Source organism: Falco peregrinus, chromosome 8 (genome assembly GCF_023634155.1).
Source record: "Falco peregrinus isolate bFalPer1 chromosome 8, bFalPer1.pri, whole genome shotgun sequence".
Lineage (NCBI taxonomy): Eukaryota > Metazoa > Chordata > Aves > Falconiformes > Falconidae > Falco > Falco peregrinus.
In genome coordinates, this window is record NC_073728.1 from 64,349,108 (window position 1) to 64,367,218 (window position 18,111).

The window sequence follows — 18,111 nt, forward strand, 5'->3', positions numbered from 1 at the left end:
TTGAAGCAAGTGAATACCACAGCGCTCCTCGTAACTCTTGGAGAGCTTTGGTCAGTGCATCAGGTCAGAATGCCTAGGGAGCTAGTGCCCCAGTCACATGAGCTCAGGCTGTTGCTGTTGTATTTAAAAGTTTTTGTGTTCCCGATAGAGCTGTGGAAACAGCCACCAGCTGATTCTGTCCGGTCACTGCAGGGCTGTGCCTTGGTGCAGGGCTCTCTGCCCTTCCTCCTTATAGCAGCTGCTCTAAGGTGCTGCTGGGAACATGGGGGGACACAGCCCTTTGCTCATCCTGGTTCTAGAGTAATTGACTTGCACCCGATTCGTAGTTGCAGGAGCTTTGGGAAGTTGGGGGATGGGGGAGCAGTGGGGTTATATATCCCTGGCTGCCCCCGAGGGCACCAGCTGCCTGGCGCTCACCATGTGGAGGCAGGGAAGTGCTCCTGCCCAGCTCATTAGGCCCTGCTCACTCGTCTAAATTAGCTGTGTGTAACGGGAGCGACCACCTGTATGTCAGCTGCCTACACGGCTGGTCTGGTCGGTTCTGACTTGTTTCTAATGTTTTGTGAGGGGATGTGCTTGCTTCCATCAGGCCCTCCTTGGGGATGCTGGGGCGTGTTTTGTTTTCCCCTGGGAAAACATCTGACACGTTAGGGTTTTGTGTGGTGTGTGGGGATTTTTTGGGTTTTTTTTACTCCTATGAGCTTTATGCAATGATTTGCTTCTAGTGCTGATTGTCACTGAACTTGCAAACGTTGATCTGCGTGTTACCGCCCAGCGCTGAGCCGCGCGTTCAGCAGTTGCAAGGAGTAAAGGCGCTGGATGCCGTCGGGTGGCCGCCGCCGCTACTGCGGGGGGCTCGGTGCCAGCGGCAGCCCTGGACCCCGGAGCTCCGCGCCCGGCGCCACCGCCCCTCCCAGCCGCCGGGGGCGCTGCGGGGCCGGGCGGGCCCACCGCCCTTCCCCCGCCCCCTCCCTGCGCCGCCCCAGCCGCGGCGCCGGCCGCGGCTGGGCCGAGCTGCCGCCTCGCAGTCCCCGGGCCCGCTGGCGGCTGCCTGCGGCCGAGGTGAGCGCCGGGCCGGGCCGGGCGGTAGCGCGGGGCTGCCGGGCCGGGCCTCTCTCCGCCTCGGCGGGCCGAGAGCCCCGGGCGGCCGCGCTGCCCCCGGCGGGGTGGGGGCGGGCTTGGAGATTCTTTCCGGTTTGTTTCTGTTTCTTTCGTTCCTGCGCCGCGCGGTGCTGGGGCTGCTGCCCCCCGGCGGGGAGCGGGGGGGCCCTGCCGGGCTGCCAGGCCCGGGGGCCGCGGCCATCGCAGCCTGCGCCGGGGAGCTGGAAAATACCAACGATCGTATCGGTGCTGTGAGTTACCGGGCGGGCCCGGGCCCGCGCAACGACAGCGCCGGGAGGGGTCGCACGGCGCCGGGCGCTGCGGGACGGAGCGCGGGGGCCGCGAAGCCTGGGCAGCGCCGCCAGCCCGCTCCCGGCCAGCGCGGGCGGGCCCCGGGACCCCCGTCCGGTAAGGGCAAGAGGCCCCGGGACCCCCGGGAAGGGAGGGAGCCCAGCCCGGCCCGGCCGGCAGCTGCGGCCCGCGGTCCCGGTCCCACGCCCGCCCGGTGCCTGCGCGGGAGGCCCCGGCCGCCGCCAGCGCTGTTGCCGCGCCTGGTGCAGGGCGCTGGGCCGCGGCCCCGGTCCCGGTGCTTGCCTTCGGGTCCGTTGGCCCTTTCACACGCTCACGGATTGTGCCCCGCCGCTTTTGCCGTTGGTGTATTTCACCGTTTCCCGCCCCCCCCCCCCCGCCCGGCCTTGCAGCTGTCCTTGGCCATCAACACTTATTTACGGTCTGCTTTTTGACTTTCCAATGTTCTCTTAAGGTGCTTTTTTTATTTTATCAAGCTATCGATATTTTTGAACCTGTAAAAAAAGCTGTGTTATATTTTACCTTGTTTTATATCACTTACTTTGATTTCTAAATCTTCTAGTAGTATAAAATAGCTACCAAAATTAACAATTTGAATAGGGTGTGTTAACTTGGTCGATGTTGTAGAGTGGTGTTAACTCCACAGGAAATTTAAATGTCTTCAGAAGACAAAGAAGCTCAGGAGGACGAGCTGCTGGCTTTGGCTAGCATATATGACGAAGATGAGTTCAAGAGAGCCGAGTCCGCCCAAGGAGGAGAAACAAGAATTTGTCTGGAGTTACCCCAAAACTTCAAAGTATTCGTGAGCGGTGAGTTGCGATGTTCTGTGTCACCCCAGCGTCAGGTTGTGCCGAGCCGATTGTCTGGTACTCGCATGGTGGTTGCTGCGGTGGTCGCTGTGGTGGCAATGTGTAGGAGCACCCATGGAGAGCACCAGGACCGACCCTGTGCTGTGCTTGTGCTGTTCCTGGCGTTTATACCCGAGCTGGTGGTTTCATCAAATATATATATAATTTCTTTATTGAGCTTTAAAATTAAGAGATGAGTAATAGTATGCCTTTGGAATAATTAAGTTTTGGTGTTGGTTTTTTTTTCCCCTTGAGGATAAGTCTTTCCAGGTTCTCGGTTTGCGCAGGATCTTGTATTTCACAGTCCTAGGGTTTGCTGTTTTAATCGTATAGACGCAAACCCATGATATTTTACTGCACTGAGAAGTTTTTGTTATTTACAGTTGGATAAATAATTTTAAACCCAGAAATCTATCAAATGAAAAGACATATATTGGGTGCTGTCATAAACAGGTGCAGTTCCTTAGTTTTTCCTTTCTTGTTATTTCTCAAGCTGTCTCAATTGTCTCTGATTCAGACAGTTCCCCGGAGAACCTGCAGAGCGGTGGGTTTGAGTACACCGTTTGCTTTCTGCCTCCCCTCGTGCTGAATTTTGAGCTCCCACCAGACTACCCGTCAACCTCCCCACCGGCGTTCACCCTCAGTGGGAAATGGCTCTCCCAGGCCCAGGTTTGCACAATGGTTTTAAAATTTTAACAGAGCTTTTGTGTTCATGAGCAAGTTCATAATTAACAGTGCTCTGGGGGATGTTAATATAGTAGATGAAAGGAAAATTAAGACACATTTACAATTACTTTTTTAGTTGGCTCTTCTTTTCTTTCCTACCCGTTTGTGTTTGGTCACCATTCTGAGGAATGACAGTTTGCATCTGTGAGCATTATTTTATGTGTATTCTCTGTATATATTAAACCCTCCAGAATCTGAAATCTTAAGTGTGCACCAAGGCTGGCTGTGGGAGGGGAGGAAGATGGTAACAAGTTGTCAGAACTTACTGAAATCTGGAATGTTTTTTTCTTCCCTAGCTCAGTGCTCTTTGCAAACACTTGGACAATGTATGGGAAGAGAACCGAGGCTGTGTGGTCTTATTTGCCTGGATGCAGTTTCTGAAGGAAGAAACACTGAATTACCTGAATATTTCCTCCCCATACGAGCTAAAACTGTGCTGTCCAGGGAGCGGGCAGAGCAGGACACCTTTGGTCCCTCTTGACAGCGAGGATAGTGGTGGTGCAGCAGGCTGTGCCGCAGCCAAAGAAGAAGTCATTGATGCAAGGGCTGTACAGGATGTGGAATCATTGTCGAGTCTGATTAGGGAAATCTTGGACTTTGATCAGGCTCAGAGGAGGAAGTGCTTTAACAGTAAGATGTACTTGTGCAATATCTGCTTCTGTGAGAAGCTGGGTAGTGAGTGTATGTACTTCATCGAGTGCAGCCACGTGTACTGCAAAGCCTGCCTGAAGGACTACTTTGAAATACAGATCAGGGATGGTCAGGTCCGCTGCCTCAACTGCCCGGAACCGAAGTGTTCTTCTGTTGCTACTCCTGGCCAGGTAATAGAAGTGTGCAAGCAAGGGTGGTGGCATTCTGCTAACTTGCCAATAATTACAGAAGACAAAGTGTGGCTTTTCATGGTGAGCATTGTGAATGAATATCCCCAGGGAAATTTTTTTCATGCTCTGAGCCACACAGAGGCATCGGACTTAAAACCAGATCACTTTTGCCTGCTTTATTAGTACTGGCATTGGTCAGAGGTCTGAATTAGTGTCCCATTGCATTCAACACTGCATGCTTTTCGTGTGATTAATTGTTATTAAAATAGCATTTATAGGAGTATTTTCATGACCCACGGGAGACTATAAAGTGGATTCATACCAGCTGTAGGTACTTTTTCATTGACTTGCTGGTTTTTGCTGAAGCTTGCCGGCTCAGAATTTCAGATGCACACAATCTGTCTTTGATCTTTGCTTAGGTGAAAGAGCTGGTTGGAGAGCAGCTGTTTGCGCGCTATGACCGCCTGCTTCTGCAGTCCAGCCTGGACCTGATGGCGGATGTAGTGTACTGCCCCCGCCCGGGCTGCCAGACACCGGTCATGCAGGAACCGGGCTGCACCATGGGCATGTGTTCCTGTTGCAACTATGCTTTTTGTACCCTCTGCAGGATGACTTACCATGGGGTCTCTCCGTGTAAAGTCACCGCAGGTGAGTCATCGTATTTCAGAAGTGGATCGAGAAGCAGTTAAGTCTCATGTGAAAAAGACTGGAAGTCAGAAATGAAGCAAGGAAACTCATCACTGTGTGAGCTTTCTAAAAGATCAGGCAGATTCATTTGGAGTAGGTCTGTTGCTGACAATTAAAAATTGTTCCTTTGACACGCCACAGCTCAGGAGGTCCCTAAACTGCTGATGGCCAAATGCTGAGGGGCCATAGCAGGGAAAGAATAATTTTATATGTGCCCTTTTTTAACCTTTCCTATGAATCCACTACTTTCTGTTGTCAGAGTTGATGCTGGAATTAGGTGGATGCTACTCTGCCTGTTTAACCTCAAAATCCAGTGACAAAGTTTCATTAAATGTATGTTCAGAAAAAATATTTCCATTCTTCCATTTATTTTACATTGTAGACTTGTTCTAATACCATTGACTTGTCTCTTATTATAATGAAATGGTGTAAAACAGTTGAATTTTGGGGTAGCGGGGTTTTAATAGTCTCATCTTTTTCTTATGTATTCTAATGTTGCACTTGCTTTTTAATTAGTGATGTTAGTTTCCTTCGAGAATACTAAATGCTGTTATTAGCTGGACATCTTTATATAATATATTACAAAAGCTGTTTTGTTTTATTTTATTTCCAGAGAAATTAATGGAATTGCGAAATGAGTATCTAGAAGCAGATGAGGCAGGTAAAAGATTTTTGGAACAACGCTATGGCAAACGGGTGATTCAGAAAGCCCTTGAGGAGATGGAGAGTAAGGAATGGCTAGAAAAGAACTCAAAGTCTTGCCCTTGCTGTGGGACTCCTATAGAGGTAAGCATGGAAGGGAAAGGCTGAAGGATCATAGTTACTGTTGAGGGTTACTAACATAAATCGACTCAGATCTTATTTAGGCTGAAACAGAGATTTGTTTGTAGCCTCCAAGTTCACCTGGGTAGGTAAATTTCTAGGAAACAGTATGAGAACTTTCCATTTCTGTCTGTGTTCTGTAGAAAAGGTGATGTTTCTGGAGCTCAGGGGCTTGAGTAAATATAGCAACTGGTACTGTTCAGACTCAGTACTAAAAAGATCCAGGTTGACTATGGATCCATATGAATCCCTTTTGTTTTCCCTGTGTTTCAGGCTACTGCTGTTTCAGGCTACGGCCAGGAGATAAAACTAGCTTCAGAAAAATGTTAATTTCCAGTATTACTAGTGTTATAGCCAATTCACAATTCTCTGATTCTAGCCCCTACTTCTTTTGAAGGGTGAGAAGATACCAGTGTTACGATAGAGTTGGTATAAAATGTATTCATTAGCTGATGCGGTTTTGAGGACTGTTACCACATAGAGGCAGGCCTGACTGATTTTGTTACTGCTGTTTCTTGTTTTCTTCCCCTCAGAAACTAGATGGCTGTAACAAAATGACGTGCACTGGCTGCATGCAGTATTTCTGCTGGCTTTGTATGGGTTCTCTGTCAAGGGTGAACCCATACAGGCACTTCAACGATCCATCTTCCCCATGCTTTAACAGGTACGTATTGACGTGTCCCTTCTAGTGCTGTGCCACTTATTTTTCTCCTTTTTCTTATAGTCTCTCCCGGATTATTCTTACCTTGAAATCTGTAGTTACACGGTTTCTTCTTTCAAATATTTACACCGACAAGGACTCAACACTAACAATAAAAAAACAGGAGTGATTCGGGATATGGTTTTGCTTTTTAAGAACTTTTGGTTTATAAATTCTAGAGAAGTCTTCTGGGCCTGTTCCTAATACTTTATTTGCTGCCTCTGACTGGGAGACAGCCTGTAGTGAAGTTTCCTTGGAGATGCTCAGGGGCAGCACAAGGTTTTGGGTAAGAGCTGCTTCTAAAAAGCTGCAAACTTGCCTTATGTCATCTCTATTAGGGATGTATCCAGAGACAAAGGATGCCGCTACTGTCAGCCCGAGCGAAAGGGCAGGCGGGTCAGAAGGAGTCGTAGTGGCAGCCTCTGCGTTTGTGTGTATTCCGTTGGGTCCTGTGCCCACTGCGGTGACATGCAGTGCCTGGATACAGAAGTCAAAATACCAGTAGTTCACTCAGTCCTCCACTGTGTTCTGCTGTAACAGATGTGCCTGACAGGCATTACTTTTCTCTTCTTGGCCCTTCTTTTCACCATTCCCTCTCCCAACAGGAATTTTTTCACTTCCTACCCCATTTTCCTTTCTGGTTTTGTTCTGGTGTTCTTTTTTCTGTCCATTTACCTTAATCTCTGCCTATCGAAATATTTTCTTGCCTTTTGTTTGCCCCACTATTTATATGTTACAGCTGTTTGCCCAGCTCTGTGTTGTCAGGTTAGATTGTAAGCTGTTGGGAGCAGGCAGGCTTGGCCTGCTGGAATATTGCTGCCTAAAGACCAACTAGGAACTAGTGGGCTAGGTGTCTTCTCATGCAGTTTTGGATTAGTAATAATTTTCAGGGATTTCTTGAGATGACATGTTTGTGAGGTACTGCAAAACCTTCTGGTGTAATGTGCTGTAGAAGTGCAGAGTGGCTTATTTTAATCAACTTTGAGGACAGCAGCATGAGGGGTTTATGATACTGGAAAAGAATAGTGAAACTTTCTGCTTTTGTATTTTTTGTCACGTTTAGATTGTGGGTTTTTTTAACATATTTTACTTTTTTAACATCCTGATGTAAATTATTTGCTTTCTTTCAGATTGTTTCAAGCCATGCATATTGATGGTGAGTTCTGGGAAGTTGAAGACCAGTAGCTTTTTCTAGCAACAACAGCAGAACAAACCAGAGACAGATGCTTTCCATTTTTGTGTCATTTGTTTGCTTTTCACTTCCATTACATGATAGAAGAATAACTACCTTGCACTGCAGGATAGTCACATTTCAGAGGCTGTTGCCAAAACCAAAGGAGACCATTTTACCCATCTTGTGGTCAGGATCACCATGGAAGGCCCCAATAATCATATTGATTGTTAAAGACAAATACAACCAGTCAGAAGTTGGAAAATTACTATGAAAATACTTACTAAGAGGTGCCCCTTTTTTAAAAGCAAGCAAAAAACCTGAACCCCCAAATCATAGAAGTATTTGGCAGTTCCCTTTAGGGAGGCTGACCTTTCTAGGATCTTGGCTCATATCCATTGTGAGTTTTCGGGCACTTTTATTATGGCTGTAGTGCTCTTTCTGGAACTGATGCTGCTTGGACAGGGAAAGTTTTCTGATTCAATACAGAAAATTTCTTCCGTATTTAAGCAGCTGAACTTGTTGCTTCTATAGCATTTCCTGACCCATTTCTCTGAAAAGCAGCCCTGTCACTGATACTTCCTAATGATGCTAAAGTTGATTATCCCTAACCCCCTTGTTACCGGCTCTAGTGCCTGGGCCTTTGCATTACTAAATGCTTTGGCAGAAAATGGATGACAACCATTTCCACAAATTCAAATCAGTCTGACTCATCTCAGCATTGCTGTTCTGTTCACTCGCGTTGCCTCTCCTTATTTTGACAGTGATGAGTGCTAAGGCGATGAACTGAGTATGTGGCCAGTGAGAGGGTGAAAAGTGTGTCACATATTGAAACACATTTTTATGGATACGATACATAGTTGATATTAACTTGAATTCCTCAAGATACTGAAAATTACCTTGTCTTCTCAGATGGTGAAGTAATTTATTTTTTACTAACCCCTTCATATGAGGAATTTGATTAGTTGATAGTTTTGCTTCTGGACTTGATGCCTTCTTTCCACTGTTTTTGCCCTTCAAATTATTTCAAAACCCAAGTTGTTTACCCTAAAAGCTCAGTAAGTAGTTTTGTGATTGTGAAAGTAATTACTGGAGGGAGCCACTAATTTTTTAGAAGCTTTTCCACTTGCAGAATGCTCTAAATATTTGTTTTGAAATGAAAACTGCATGTGCTGTGTTCAGAACAAATAGCAGGGTCCAGATGGATAGCTCAGGAGCTGAAATACTCTTCAGAAACTCAAGGTAAACACCTCTCACTCAGTTTTGACTGATAGTAAATAAATTTATGCTCGGATAATCTGGCCAAAATGAGTGCTGATTTAGTTCCCTTCACAGAGGATTAAAGTCTGTGCTATTAGAATTGGCAGTGATTAAAAAGATGAGATGATAAAGAGTGGATCTCTTTGTCTCGGTTTAGGCTATAGGACAGCATGTAGGGAAAGTTTACATTGTGTATGGTTTGAATTGTATTTCCTGCACCTTTCACATGCACTAAATTCACTTTAAGACAGTAAACATAGTTGTCTCCCCGTTTTGTCTTCAGTCTGGCATGTATATGGCAGCACAGGTTGTGTGTGGGACAGCTCTACTTTGCGTCTGGGTGATGATCGCTTCTAGCCCACATCTGCTACAGGGCCAAGGCCCTCGTGCACGTGGTCGTCCATAGAATGATGCCGACCAGACCTGGCTTGCACAAAGCTCTCAAGTGAAGCTGGCAGAGGACGTGTTCAACTGATAAATATTTGGACATTTATGTATGCAGAGTGCCCTCTGACCCATGAGCCCTCATTTCCTTTCGGAGGTACGAGCCCCTAACTCCTACGTGGTGCCATCGTTGACGTTGCTCTGCGGTCACTGCACTGGATGTAGCCAGCTCTGAGCTGCGATCCCCAGTCATTTCCACTCTGGCCACAATTTTAACTCTACAGGCTGAATCCAAAAGCTGCCTGCTTTCAGGAGGAGCTTCTTCCTGCTGAACTGCTTTTGTGGGCAGATGGGCAATGTCTGTGACACGGGGTGTGTGCTTAAACCCCGTTGTCCTGCCTGGGTGGAGGATGGATCTCTTAACCCTACAGGAGGCTGGGCAGGTCCCCGATGCCAGGGGGTACACTGGGATGAAAAGCTGTGGCTGGGGATGTCTGCCAGAGCGTAAGTGCTACAGTGAAGTATTTGAAGATGTTGCAGTGAACTACCTCTGCTTTTCAAGAACTTTGGAGAGAGAAGGAACAGTGATGTAGTCACCACTGTGTCTGTGAACTCTGGGCACTTGGGGACCCCTGGGCTGGAGCTCCTACATTCTGCAGTGAGGCAGAAGGGGATAGACCCTCTGAAGAGGGGACAATCAGCTGGTGTCGCAAAGGTAGGACAGCTAAAACCAGAACCTGTCTTTACAGGCAGACAGCATGGTGGGCAACTCTGGTAACGTGCTGCAGTTTCTTCAGGGTTTGGGGGGTTTCCCCCTCTTGCAGACCTCACTTTCTCCATTTCTGTGCATGCACCAGCAGCATTAGATTATTTGCAGACACTGTGGTACTAGGTAGAGAGCTGTCACCCCCTCCTTTCTCCATCAGGGATCCCCACTTTTTTACATGAAATGGCTGCTGCTGGCAGGACAGAACCATAGCAGGTGTTCGGTGGAAACCTGCCAGCAGACTGGACAAAGCAGGCAGCTCTCGAAGCAGGGAGCAGCAGCAGCTATGTCTACCAAACTGCTTTCAATACAGCTTTGCTTCTAGGCAACAGAGAAACCTTGTGCAAGCTACGAGGTCTTTCTCATGCTCTGAAGGTTGTGGTGGTCTGTTCAAAGATGGTATTCCAAGTCCTTCCTGTTCAGCCACAAACGGTCCAGTCAATGTAACCATTAAAAAAAAAAAAAGACATTTAGTGTAGAAAGTTACATTAAAGATCGAAAGCTTACAAAATTTCTGCATAAATAAATGCTGCCTTGTTTGTCTTGCTCCTCATGTGACTGTATTTGATAGGAAACTCGGGAATCGAGTTTCAGAACTGGTGGGTTTTTGCCAATACAGGCTGTTGTCCACCTGTGTGGGGCTTCTGTAATTAAACACAGGCTGAAGCCAGGGGGAACAGGGTGGTTTTTTGAGGGTTATATGGCATGTACTTGTAGCAATATAAAGCACTGGGCAGGGAAGGGGGGGATGTTGAGGGGAGAGAGAACCACTTCAGGCTCTGCACTGACACAAATTAAGACAGTACTGAGCAGCACAGGGAGAAATCACTTAGGTTTAATCTAAACAAATCTACCCTCCTGTAGTGTACTTCATAAAGCACCAGGGCATAGAAAATTATACCCCAAAACTGAACATGTAAGGCTTCTTGTGTGACAACAAACAAAAGCATACCGATACATAAAATGCATTATCATTACAGCACTGGTGAATGCTGCCTATAGCCTCTCTCTTGCTGAGACAGTAGAGCTCAAAGCAGGGTTCAGACAGGGCTTTATCTAGTCAGGTCTTGAAAAACTCTTAAGGACTGACTGCACACCCTCTCTGGGCAGCCTGCCCCACTGCTTGACTGTCCCTCTGGGGAGTTTTTTTTCCTTACATCCAGTCTAAGCATCTTGTCTCAACTCAAGCCCCATTGCCTCTTCTCATCTTCCCCCATGCACTGCCCAGGACAGCCTGGCTTCATCTCCTTGATGACCTCCTCATAGCTGTGAAGCACACTGCTGTTAAACGGTCACACTAAAGCTGCGCAAGCTCAGTTGACATTTTAAATGACTGTAATGCAAGAGATTTTTGTGAGGGGGAATGATACAAAAGGTACCTGTCCTAACAGCAAGGAATGCATCCCAAAGCGATACCCATTTGGTTTCTGCAACATTGTACTTCCCTGTATCTTCATATTTGTGTTTTGCGGCCTTCAGTCCATTCACAGATTAAAGAACTCATCCTCCATTAACTTTACCTTCAGAGAGTAAGTTAGTGGAACGCAAGTGTGCTGGAGCCCATCCTTATTTGGGTAATTAAGGCAGGTGTTTGGCATCTGTCTTTTTAATGGACAGAAGCAAGGACACAATCATTTTGCTGATTTAAGAACAAATACAAGTTTCTGCAGCAGTTCCCTTTTCTCACAGCTGGTTTTCAACAGAAAAGCTGGTTCAGCACTACTCCGATTAATCGCTGTATGGCTTCTTAGACTGGCTCCTTTCTGCTTCCATCTCCTTCATGCTGTATAAGGGTTCCACAAGCTTGTTGTGAACCAGCATTAAACCTGATGTACAAAGCAAGAAGATTACTTAAATAGATAATAAAGCACAATTCTCATTCATTGGATGCTAATGAAACTAGACATTGCTAGAGCCCTTGGTCCCTTGCTCCCATACCCATACAGTTAAGCATTTACCTTTGTACTTTTATTATTGCTGTACACCTCAGCTGTTATTATTTAAGGAACATACTCCTTTGGGAGCTGATCAAACAAAGATCTAATGGAAAGCATGGCTTGTGCCATTTCAAAACTAACAGCTGCTTGGCCTGGTCAAACGCTCACCTTTAAAGTATTTCACTGTCTTAACTTTGAGTTCCAGCGTGGCATCCTCATCACACACAAACACAGTGTTGGGGTGCTTCTGGAAAGCAGATACTGTCCACATGTGGTTGACACCTTCCTCAATAGCTTTGTACAAAGCAAAGGCTTTGTGGGCTCCTGTGATAAGAATCATCACCTGGACTCCGAGACACAGAGGATGGCAGTTAGGGTCCAGAAAATGCATTCAGAATGAGCACACCCACACCCTGCTGAACCGAGAGCAGGCTGAACCTGGTGCCTAACAGGGGGAGATCTCTGTCATCCTCCACAGAGGCACTTCACTGTATCACAGTTCTGTCTGGATTTTATTTGTCAAATTAAATCATAGCCTGATGGGTCATTGTAACGTTTCACATCCTTTTAGCTCCCCTGTTAGGCACCTATATGCAGAGACTTAACAAGTATAAATCAAGGTATAGTCTCAGTTAAAAGTTATCCCATACAGTTTTCATGATCTGCTGGTGTAACCTCAAGTCAACCAGTGACTCTTGCAGTTATTTCCCCAGATGAAATTATTTACCGAAGACATCCTCCCAAACCTTTCTAGCTCCCTGTGGATAACAGCTGTACTGCAGGGTTATGCAAATTTAAGTGTGAGCAGAGCGGAAATGGAAGACAGAGCAAGAGCCTTTCCACAGTGTTGCAGGATGCAACAGAACAGGAGGATCAGGAATTCAATTCAGCCGCCTGTGGCAGGAAAAGCATAAGCTGGCCTGTGCCAGCAGGGTGCATTGCTGCTCCAGGACTGGAAAATCTTAGGTACTCCAGGAAGCCCTGCTCAGGAGCTACTGTATGAAGTCACTGCTTTTCTCCTAACCTCTCTGGCATCCATGACAGTGCCTACTCCAACTGTCAAAGCCATTGTGGGGACTTTGGAGAGGTCACCATCAAAGAACCTGGCGTTAGCCAAGATAGTGTCCATAGCCAAGGTCTTCACCCGTGTCCTGGATACCAAGCTTGATCCAGGCTCGTTGAAGGCAATGTGACCGTCTGGGCCGATACCTGTGACGGAGACAGTTTGAGAAAGTCTGGCTCTAACAGTTATTGTAGGAGGCAGAGCCAACAGCACTCCTATTCAGGAGGATATAAAGGGCATTCAATGCTTCCAGGAACAGATACAGATTGGAGGAAAACACTTGCAATTTTTCTGCTCAAGCTCAAATTTTCTTCTGGTAGGAATGACAGCAAAAGCCCCCTCTGAGGCCAACAGAGACTCTGCCCTAACTGTGCTGGGAGAACAATAAAGCAAAGTAGACAGCAGAATCTTAAGGCAAGCTGATGGGAAAAGCTTGCATTAAGCTCGTGTTGGCTCAGAGGACTCTACTCCTAGCAGCTTCCTCTTTGCACTGGCAATTGTAATACAATTTATATTTGGTACAATTCTAGCCCAGCTTGTTTCTCCTACTAATTGTTTCCTGAACAATTCACTTACTAGATTGGAATACTTAAAACTGGAGGAGTGGTACAGTGAAAGACAAGGTTGCCAGCACCCATGAGCGCCCAGAGTGACAGAATATGGGGTGGGTTTCAATGCAAATCCACTGGACTGCACTGAAGATAAACTCTCCTGACAATAAGTGAGATAGCTGGTGGAAGACAGGCAGTGCTGCCTGCCGGTGTTCAGAAACGGCTAGTCCTTTGGGTTTTCACCTCCAACAAAGAGTTCAATTCCTCCAGCGGCTTTGATTTTATCCTCAAACGCATCACATTCTGCTTGTAGATCAGGTGCATTTCCATCCAAAATGTGAACGTTTTCTGCCAAGATGTCAATATGCTTAAAGAAGTTATTCCACATGAAAGAATGGTAACTTTCCGGATGATCCCTTGGGAGACCTGGTAACAGAGCATGCACAGGACTAAGACCAACTGAAAGAGTTCTCACCTGTAACAAACACCTATATGCCCCTGCAGTGGCTTTGGTAATAGAGCACGGCTTTCTCTGTCTGTCATTTGTGACTCCCTCAACTTCCGTGAGTTGTTTTTATTTCCCTAAATAGCAAAATTACAATCAATCACAATAGCTCCTGTAAGACATGCTCATTTTAACATGCAATAGATGTTCCAGAAAAGCAGGCACGCACTGTGCCTCATCTGTTACTAACCTTCCAGCCTTCCTTCCAGTTCATATTAGGAGGAATGATTAAAAAACTGTGCAGAAGCCTGGAAAATAACTTTGTGCATTTCCCCCCCACCTTACATGCTATAAATCCACACTGGACTGCCTACTGTCTAATGTTGCTTGATAAGGATTGTTCACAGAAAAAAATTCTTGACCAGAGTAAAATCAGCATTAGCAAATATTTAGCTTGTATGTTTTTCACCTTTGGAGCTTTAGGCTTGCCACTGATCTCTGTACCCTTTCTTCTGAGAAGGCTATTTCACCACAGCTTCATAAATGAAAGAATCCTCTGCTATCTTAGCAGGAGCGCACGTCGGTTACAGAAGGGCACTTGGACAGGTAACACATCAGTCCTTGTAAGAGATCTGAAGCTCAAGCGACCTTTATAATCCCAGAGCAAAGGCGGTGGTTCATACTGCATGCTCTCTCAGCTTGAAATGGTAAGGTGAGCCCTTAGCTGATCGATACGTAAGTTCAGGCAAAAATACAGCAGTGCCTGCTGCGCGCAATACCGGGCAAGCCCTGACACCCTTTAATACTTCTTGTGCATGCTTTCAAACTGGCCCTGTTCACTCCCTTGGCTAATACAGATTTTAGCCCTTCCTACCTTGCCCTTTTGCAGGCGGGATGCGCCCCACCGGCCGCGGCGCCGGCGCGGGGGCACAGCAGCCACTCGCGCAGAACGACCAACCAAAGCCAAACGCTTCTCGTGTGCGGGCACTCACCCACGTACTCGTCCATGTTGAAGGTTTTCACGTACTTGAAGGAGAGGTCCCCGTTCCGGCAGTACTCCACCAGCTTCCCGTAGCAGCCCAGCGGCGTGCTGCCTGCGGGGAAGGTGCCACCTCAGCCCCGGGGAGAGGCCCGCGGCCCCGCTCCCGGCCCCGGCACCCACCTGTGGGCAGCCCCAGCGTGAAGAACCGCCCGGGGCCGGGCCCGAACTGGACGATGCGGTTGCGGATGTACTTGGCGGCCCACTCGCTGGCCTGCTCGTACGTCTCCAGAATGACGAGCTTCATGGCGGGGCCGGGCGTCGCCTGGGCAGGGCGGGAGCCGAGCTGAGGAGCGCCGCCATCTTACCGCCGCCGCCCCGCTCACCCGCGCACCCACCCGCGCACCCACCCGCGCACCCACCCGCGCACCCACCCGCGCACCCACCCGCGCACCCACCCGCGCACCCACCCGCGCACCCACCCGCGCACCCACCCGCGCACCTGCCTGCCTGCTGCCGGTCTCCTCAGCGGGCACGGCCGCGGCCGCCCTCCGCGCCCGCCCCGAGGTGGGCGGTGAGCGCCGGGCCCGGCCCCTCCCGGCCGCTCGCCCCAGGAGCCCGCGGGCGGGAGGAGCGGGCCGGGCACTCGCCTCAGGAGCCCGCCGGTGCGAGTCACCCCCACAGGGTCACTGCGCCCCCTGCAAAGGCCTGACCAGAGCTGTTAACTCTTCAAGAGCTGTCCCCTTCACAGGCTGCTAGCTCCAAAAGACTAATAACAGTTTGGGTATTTTAATCCTTCCCCCCCACCTTTCTCTCTAACTTTGCTGCACTGGTACTACAGGAGAACTTGTTTCAGCAGCACTGTGAGCAGTATTAGCTCCTCAGTTTGGAAGCCTTATGACAAGGCTCTAAAGCACCGTGGCTGGCTTGGAGAAGACAAACAGTAATACCACATTTTGAGTTATTAGATCAATTTACTATAAACTGCTGAAAACTCCAACTTTAAAAACACAAACATCATCTACGAATGTCAAAACGATGCAGAACTTCAAATTAAAATACGACTTACTAAAAAACAATCCTGTTTTTTTTACTGATTTTCACCTAGTAGCAAATCTTTAATCATTATATACTGAGCTATGGTTATGTATATATGCAGTTCAATGTGGAGAAAAGCTTCTATGAATGCACTCATGTTTTCGCCACTGCATGATAAGTACACACTTAACACACAGCCTACTAGATCCCAGTGCAAGATGAAGAAATGAAAGAAAAAAAGCTGAAGGTTTTTTTTCATTTTCTAAGACTAAATTTCATAGCTTTCTGCTAAAAATCAAGACTGAATACATTTTTTGTCCACAAAAACTGGACTTAAAATTATTTAGCATTTTCAGTGTTCACCACAGAGCAGTTCTGCCTGGAACAAAACCAGTTATTAATTTATCCACTGAAAATATTTAAATCATTTAGCAGAAGGAATTTTGAGAAATCCAAGGCAAATTCTTAAGTGTTATGGATGAAATTCATACTCTGCAATGACAGCAGCACTATTTTCACTTTATAACAGTTTAGGTGGTGCATAACCTTATGCAGGCTTGTCCTCCTCCACTTCAGAGTGGATTCATCATTCCTTTCATTACAGGACAGCTGGAACACCTGGTGACACACCACAGGAAGCTGTAGCAAATGTGGTATGATCATACAGTGTTTCATGCCTGGAGTAATTTAAAAGCATGGGTGTCCCCCATTGCCAAGAGACCATCTGCTATCATAGTTTTGTTTAACTCACTCTTTTTTTTCCCAGTTTTGTCCTTCAAACTGCACTTAGAAACCTAGCTCAGGCTCAGATTCTCATCTTTCAGAAATTGCCTGGGAATTCAGCAATTTTCCTTTATGCTTTCAGCCACCCCGAGACAACCAGGCCTGTTCGCATATCCTCACTGCTGCCAGAAGGCAGGCTCTTGTCTAAAGACAGCCTTTCTGATCCAGTTTCTTCCACTGAACTTCTTTCAGGTGTTGAAAAGACCTACGTAAGGCCAAGTGTTCCAAGAGGCACTGAACAATTTTTCCTCTCTCGGATGCCCCTAGGTGGTGCCCACAATGTGCAGGTGAAAGGAGAATAAAAACATTTTTTGTCCTACCGAGCCCCACCAGAGACAGATGGGCATCCCAGACTCCAGTGTGCAGTGGTGGTTATTTAGTGTTGCTTTGTGCCTTTCCCAGATACTGGAAGCAGCTTGGCTAGTACTCCTTAGAACAAGGGTCTAGGAGTGTGGAGTTTACACAGTGCCTCCCACAGCATTCCTGGCTCTTCTGGCTGTTGCCAGCTGACAGCAGGAATGAACTATGGAAAGCAGTGTCAGAAAACAGAAGTTATACACTTCCAGATTTAAGTCATGCTTTTTATATTTAGATATGCATTCCAGAATTTGTCTCCAGACACCCTGAACTAGAAAACAAAACAGATTTCTACTCCTTCCAAGTTCAGGGAGAAATTGGGAAAGAGGAATTAACGCACACGTGTGGGATGGCAGGTGGTGGAAACCACCAAAACCCAACAAACAAACCAAACCCAAAATCCAGCCAAGACCCTTAGTCTCAGATTCCTAAAAGAGAGCAAAGGAACCTAAACTGCATAACTTGACATGATTGTTTTCATACTTAAGACTAGACCTACAGTTACAAGGTCATTAAGCACTACTAATGTGTGTATTTCCTAGTCAAACCATCCCAGCTAGTTTTGCTCCTAGACATAAGGTGGCAGCACAGGGACACAGTCCCTGCAGCCTGTTGGTGCTGCCTCCCAGAAAGCGACCAGCTCAGTTACACGTGACACAAGCTGCTCTCTAAAGTTGAGAAATCATCAGAAAACTCTAAAGCCTGCACAAAAGAACTTTGCGTGTAATTCTTTCACCTACTACCACTTGGCCACACCTGCCCTCAAAAGCAATTGTAAGCTACCACCACCCTAGAGAAAAAGCGCAACATCCCTGTCGCTTCCTGTCCTGCCAGTCGCTGCTGTCAGGCACCCAGCTTCTCCAGCCCATGAACCATGGCATGCATTGCAGTCTTTCCTTCACCTCTCAGAATCGCAATAGCCCCTACTGGAAAAGACATAAAAAGCAGCCGCTGCCCACCACCCAAAAAAAACGCCCAACAACCCACCCACACAAATTCTGGAAGACCCTTCTTTCTGTCCAGCATTCCTGCTTCAGAAAAGGAGGATTGCTTCCTGCTTCTGAGCATTTGTCTCCTTCAGACAGGAAAGCTTATAAAACCCACCTTGCAAGAATACTGAGTGGTTTCATATTTCGAATGGAACCTATATGCATTTACAATCAGCCTGTAGTTTGGAATGTGCATTCTCCAAAAACCCACAACGCCAAGGAAAGCCTGTGTTTGTGTCTTACCCGCTAGTGGAGACAAAGCTGTTTTGTTATCACATCATGGGAATCTCATGACGTCCATCTTGCCATTTTTTCCCCCCAAAACTGGATGTCCTGTGCAGGTGCCTTGACCTTACTTTGTTTTATGGCAAAGC

At 47.2% G+C, this 18,111-nt stretch overlaps 2 protein-coding genes across 9 annotated transcripts; one reads left to right on the forward strand and one right to left on the reverse strand.

Annotated features, from left to right (window-relative positions):
* Positions 1–948: 948 nt before the first annotated feature.
* Positions 949–10,309, forward strand: RNF14 (ring finger protein 14). 6 transcript variants are annotated; one of them, XM_055812323.1, is made up of 9 exons: positions 949–1,062; positions 2,057–2,219; positions 2,776–2,927; positions 3,281–3,805; positions 4,225–4,453; positions 5,106–5,278; positions 5,848–5,978; positions 7,145–7,170; positions 8,729–10,308. In XM_055812323.1, exons 2-9 carry the CDS (start codon positions 2,066–2,068, stop codon positions 8,800–8,802), a joined length of 1,464 nt encoding a protein of 487 aa, XP_055668298.1. In that variant the 5' UTR covers positions 949–1,062; positions 2,057–2,065; the 3' UTR covers positions 8,803–10,308. The 6 variants fall into 6 exon arrangements, with proteins under 6 accessions (XP_055668298.1, XP_055668299.1, XP_055668300.1 ...); XM_055812324.1 differs by lacking the exon at positions 949–1,062 and adding an exon at positions 1,171–1,194 and having other exon boundaries at positions 8,729–10,309; XM_055812325.1 differs by lacking the exon at positions 949–1,062 and adding an exon at positions 1,239–1,352 and having other exon boundaries at positions 8,729–10,309.
* A 100-nt stretch (positions 10,310–10,409) lies between these two features.
* GNPDA1 (glucosamine-6-phosphate deaminase 1) lies at positions 10,410–17,998 on the reverse strand. Of its 3 annotated transcripts, none has more exons than XM_027794319.2 (7): positions 17,981–17,998; positions 14,754–14,895; positions 14,584–14,685; positions 13,390–13,572; positions 12,557–12,741; positions 11,701–11,875; positions 10,410–11,421 (listed from the first exon to the last, which is right to left on the reverse strand). In XM_027794319.2, exons 2-7 carry the CDS (start codon positions 14,875–14,877, stop codon positions 11,324–11,326), a joined length of 867 nt encoding a protein of 288 aa, XP_027650120.1. In that variant the 5' UTR covers positions 14,878–14,895; positions 17,981–17,998; the 3' UTR covers positions 10,410–11,323. The 3 variants fall into 3 exon arrangements, with proteins under 3 accessions (XP_027650120.1, XP_055668303.1, XP_027650119.1); XM_055812328.1 differs by lacking the exon at positions 17,981–17,998 and adding an exon at positions 15,073–15,090; XM_027794318.2 differs by lacking the exon at positions 17,981–17,998 and having other exon boundaries at positions 14,754–14,960.
* Positions 17,999–18,111: the final 113 nt, after the last annotated feature.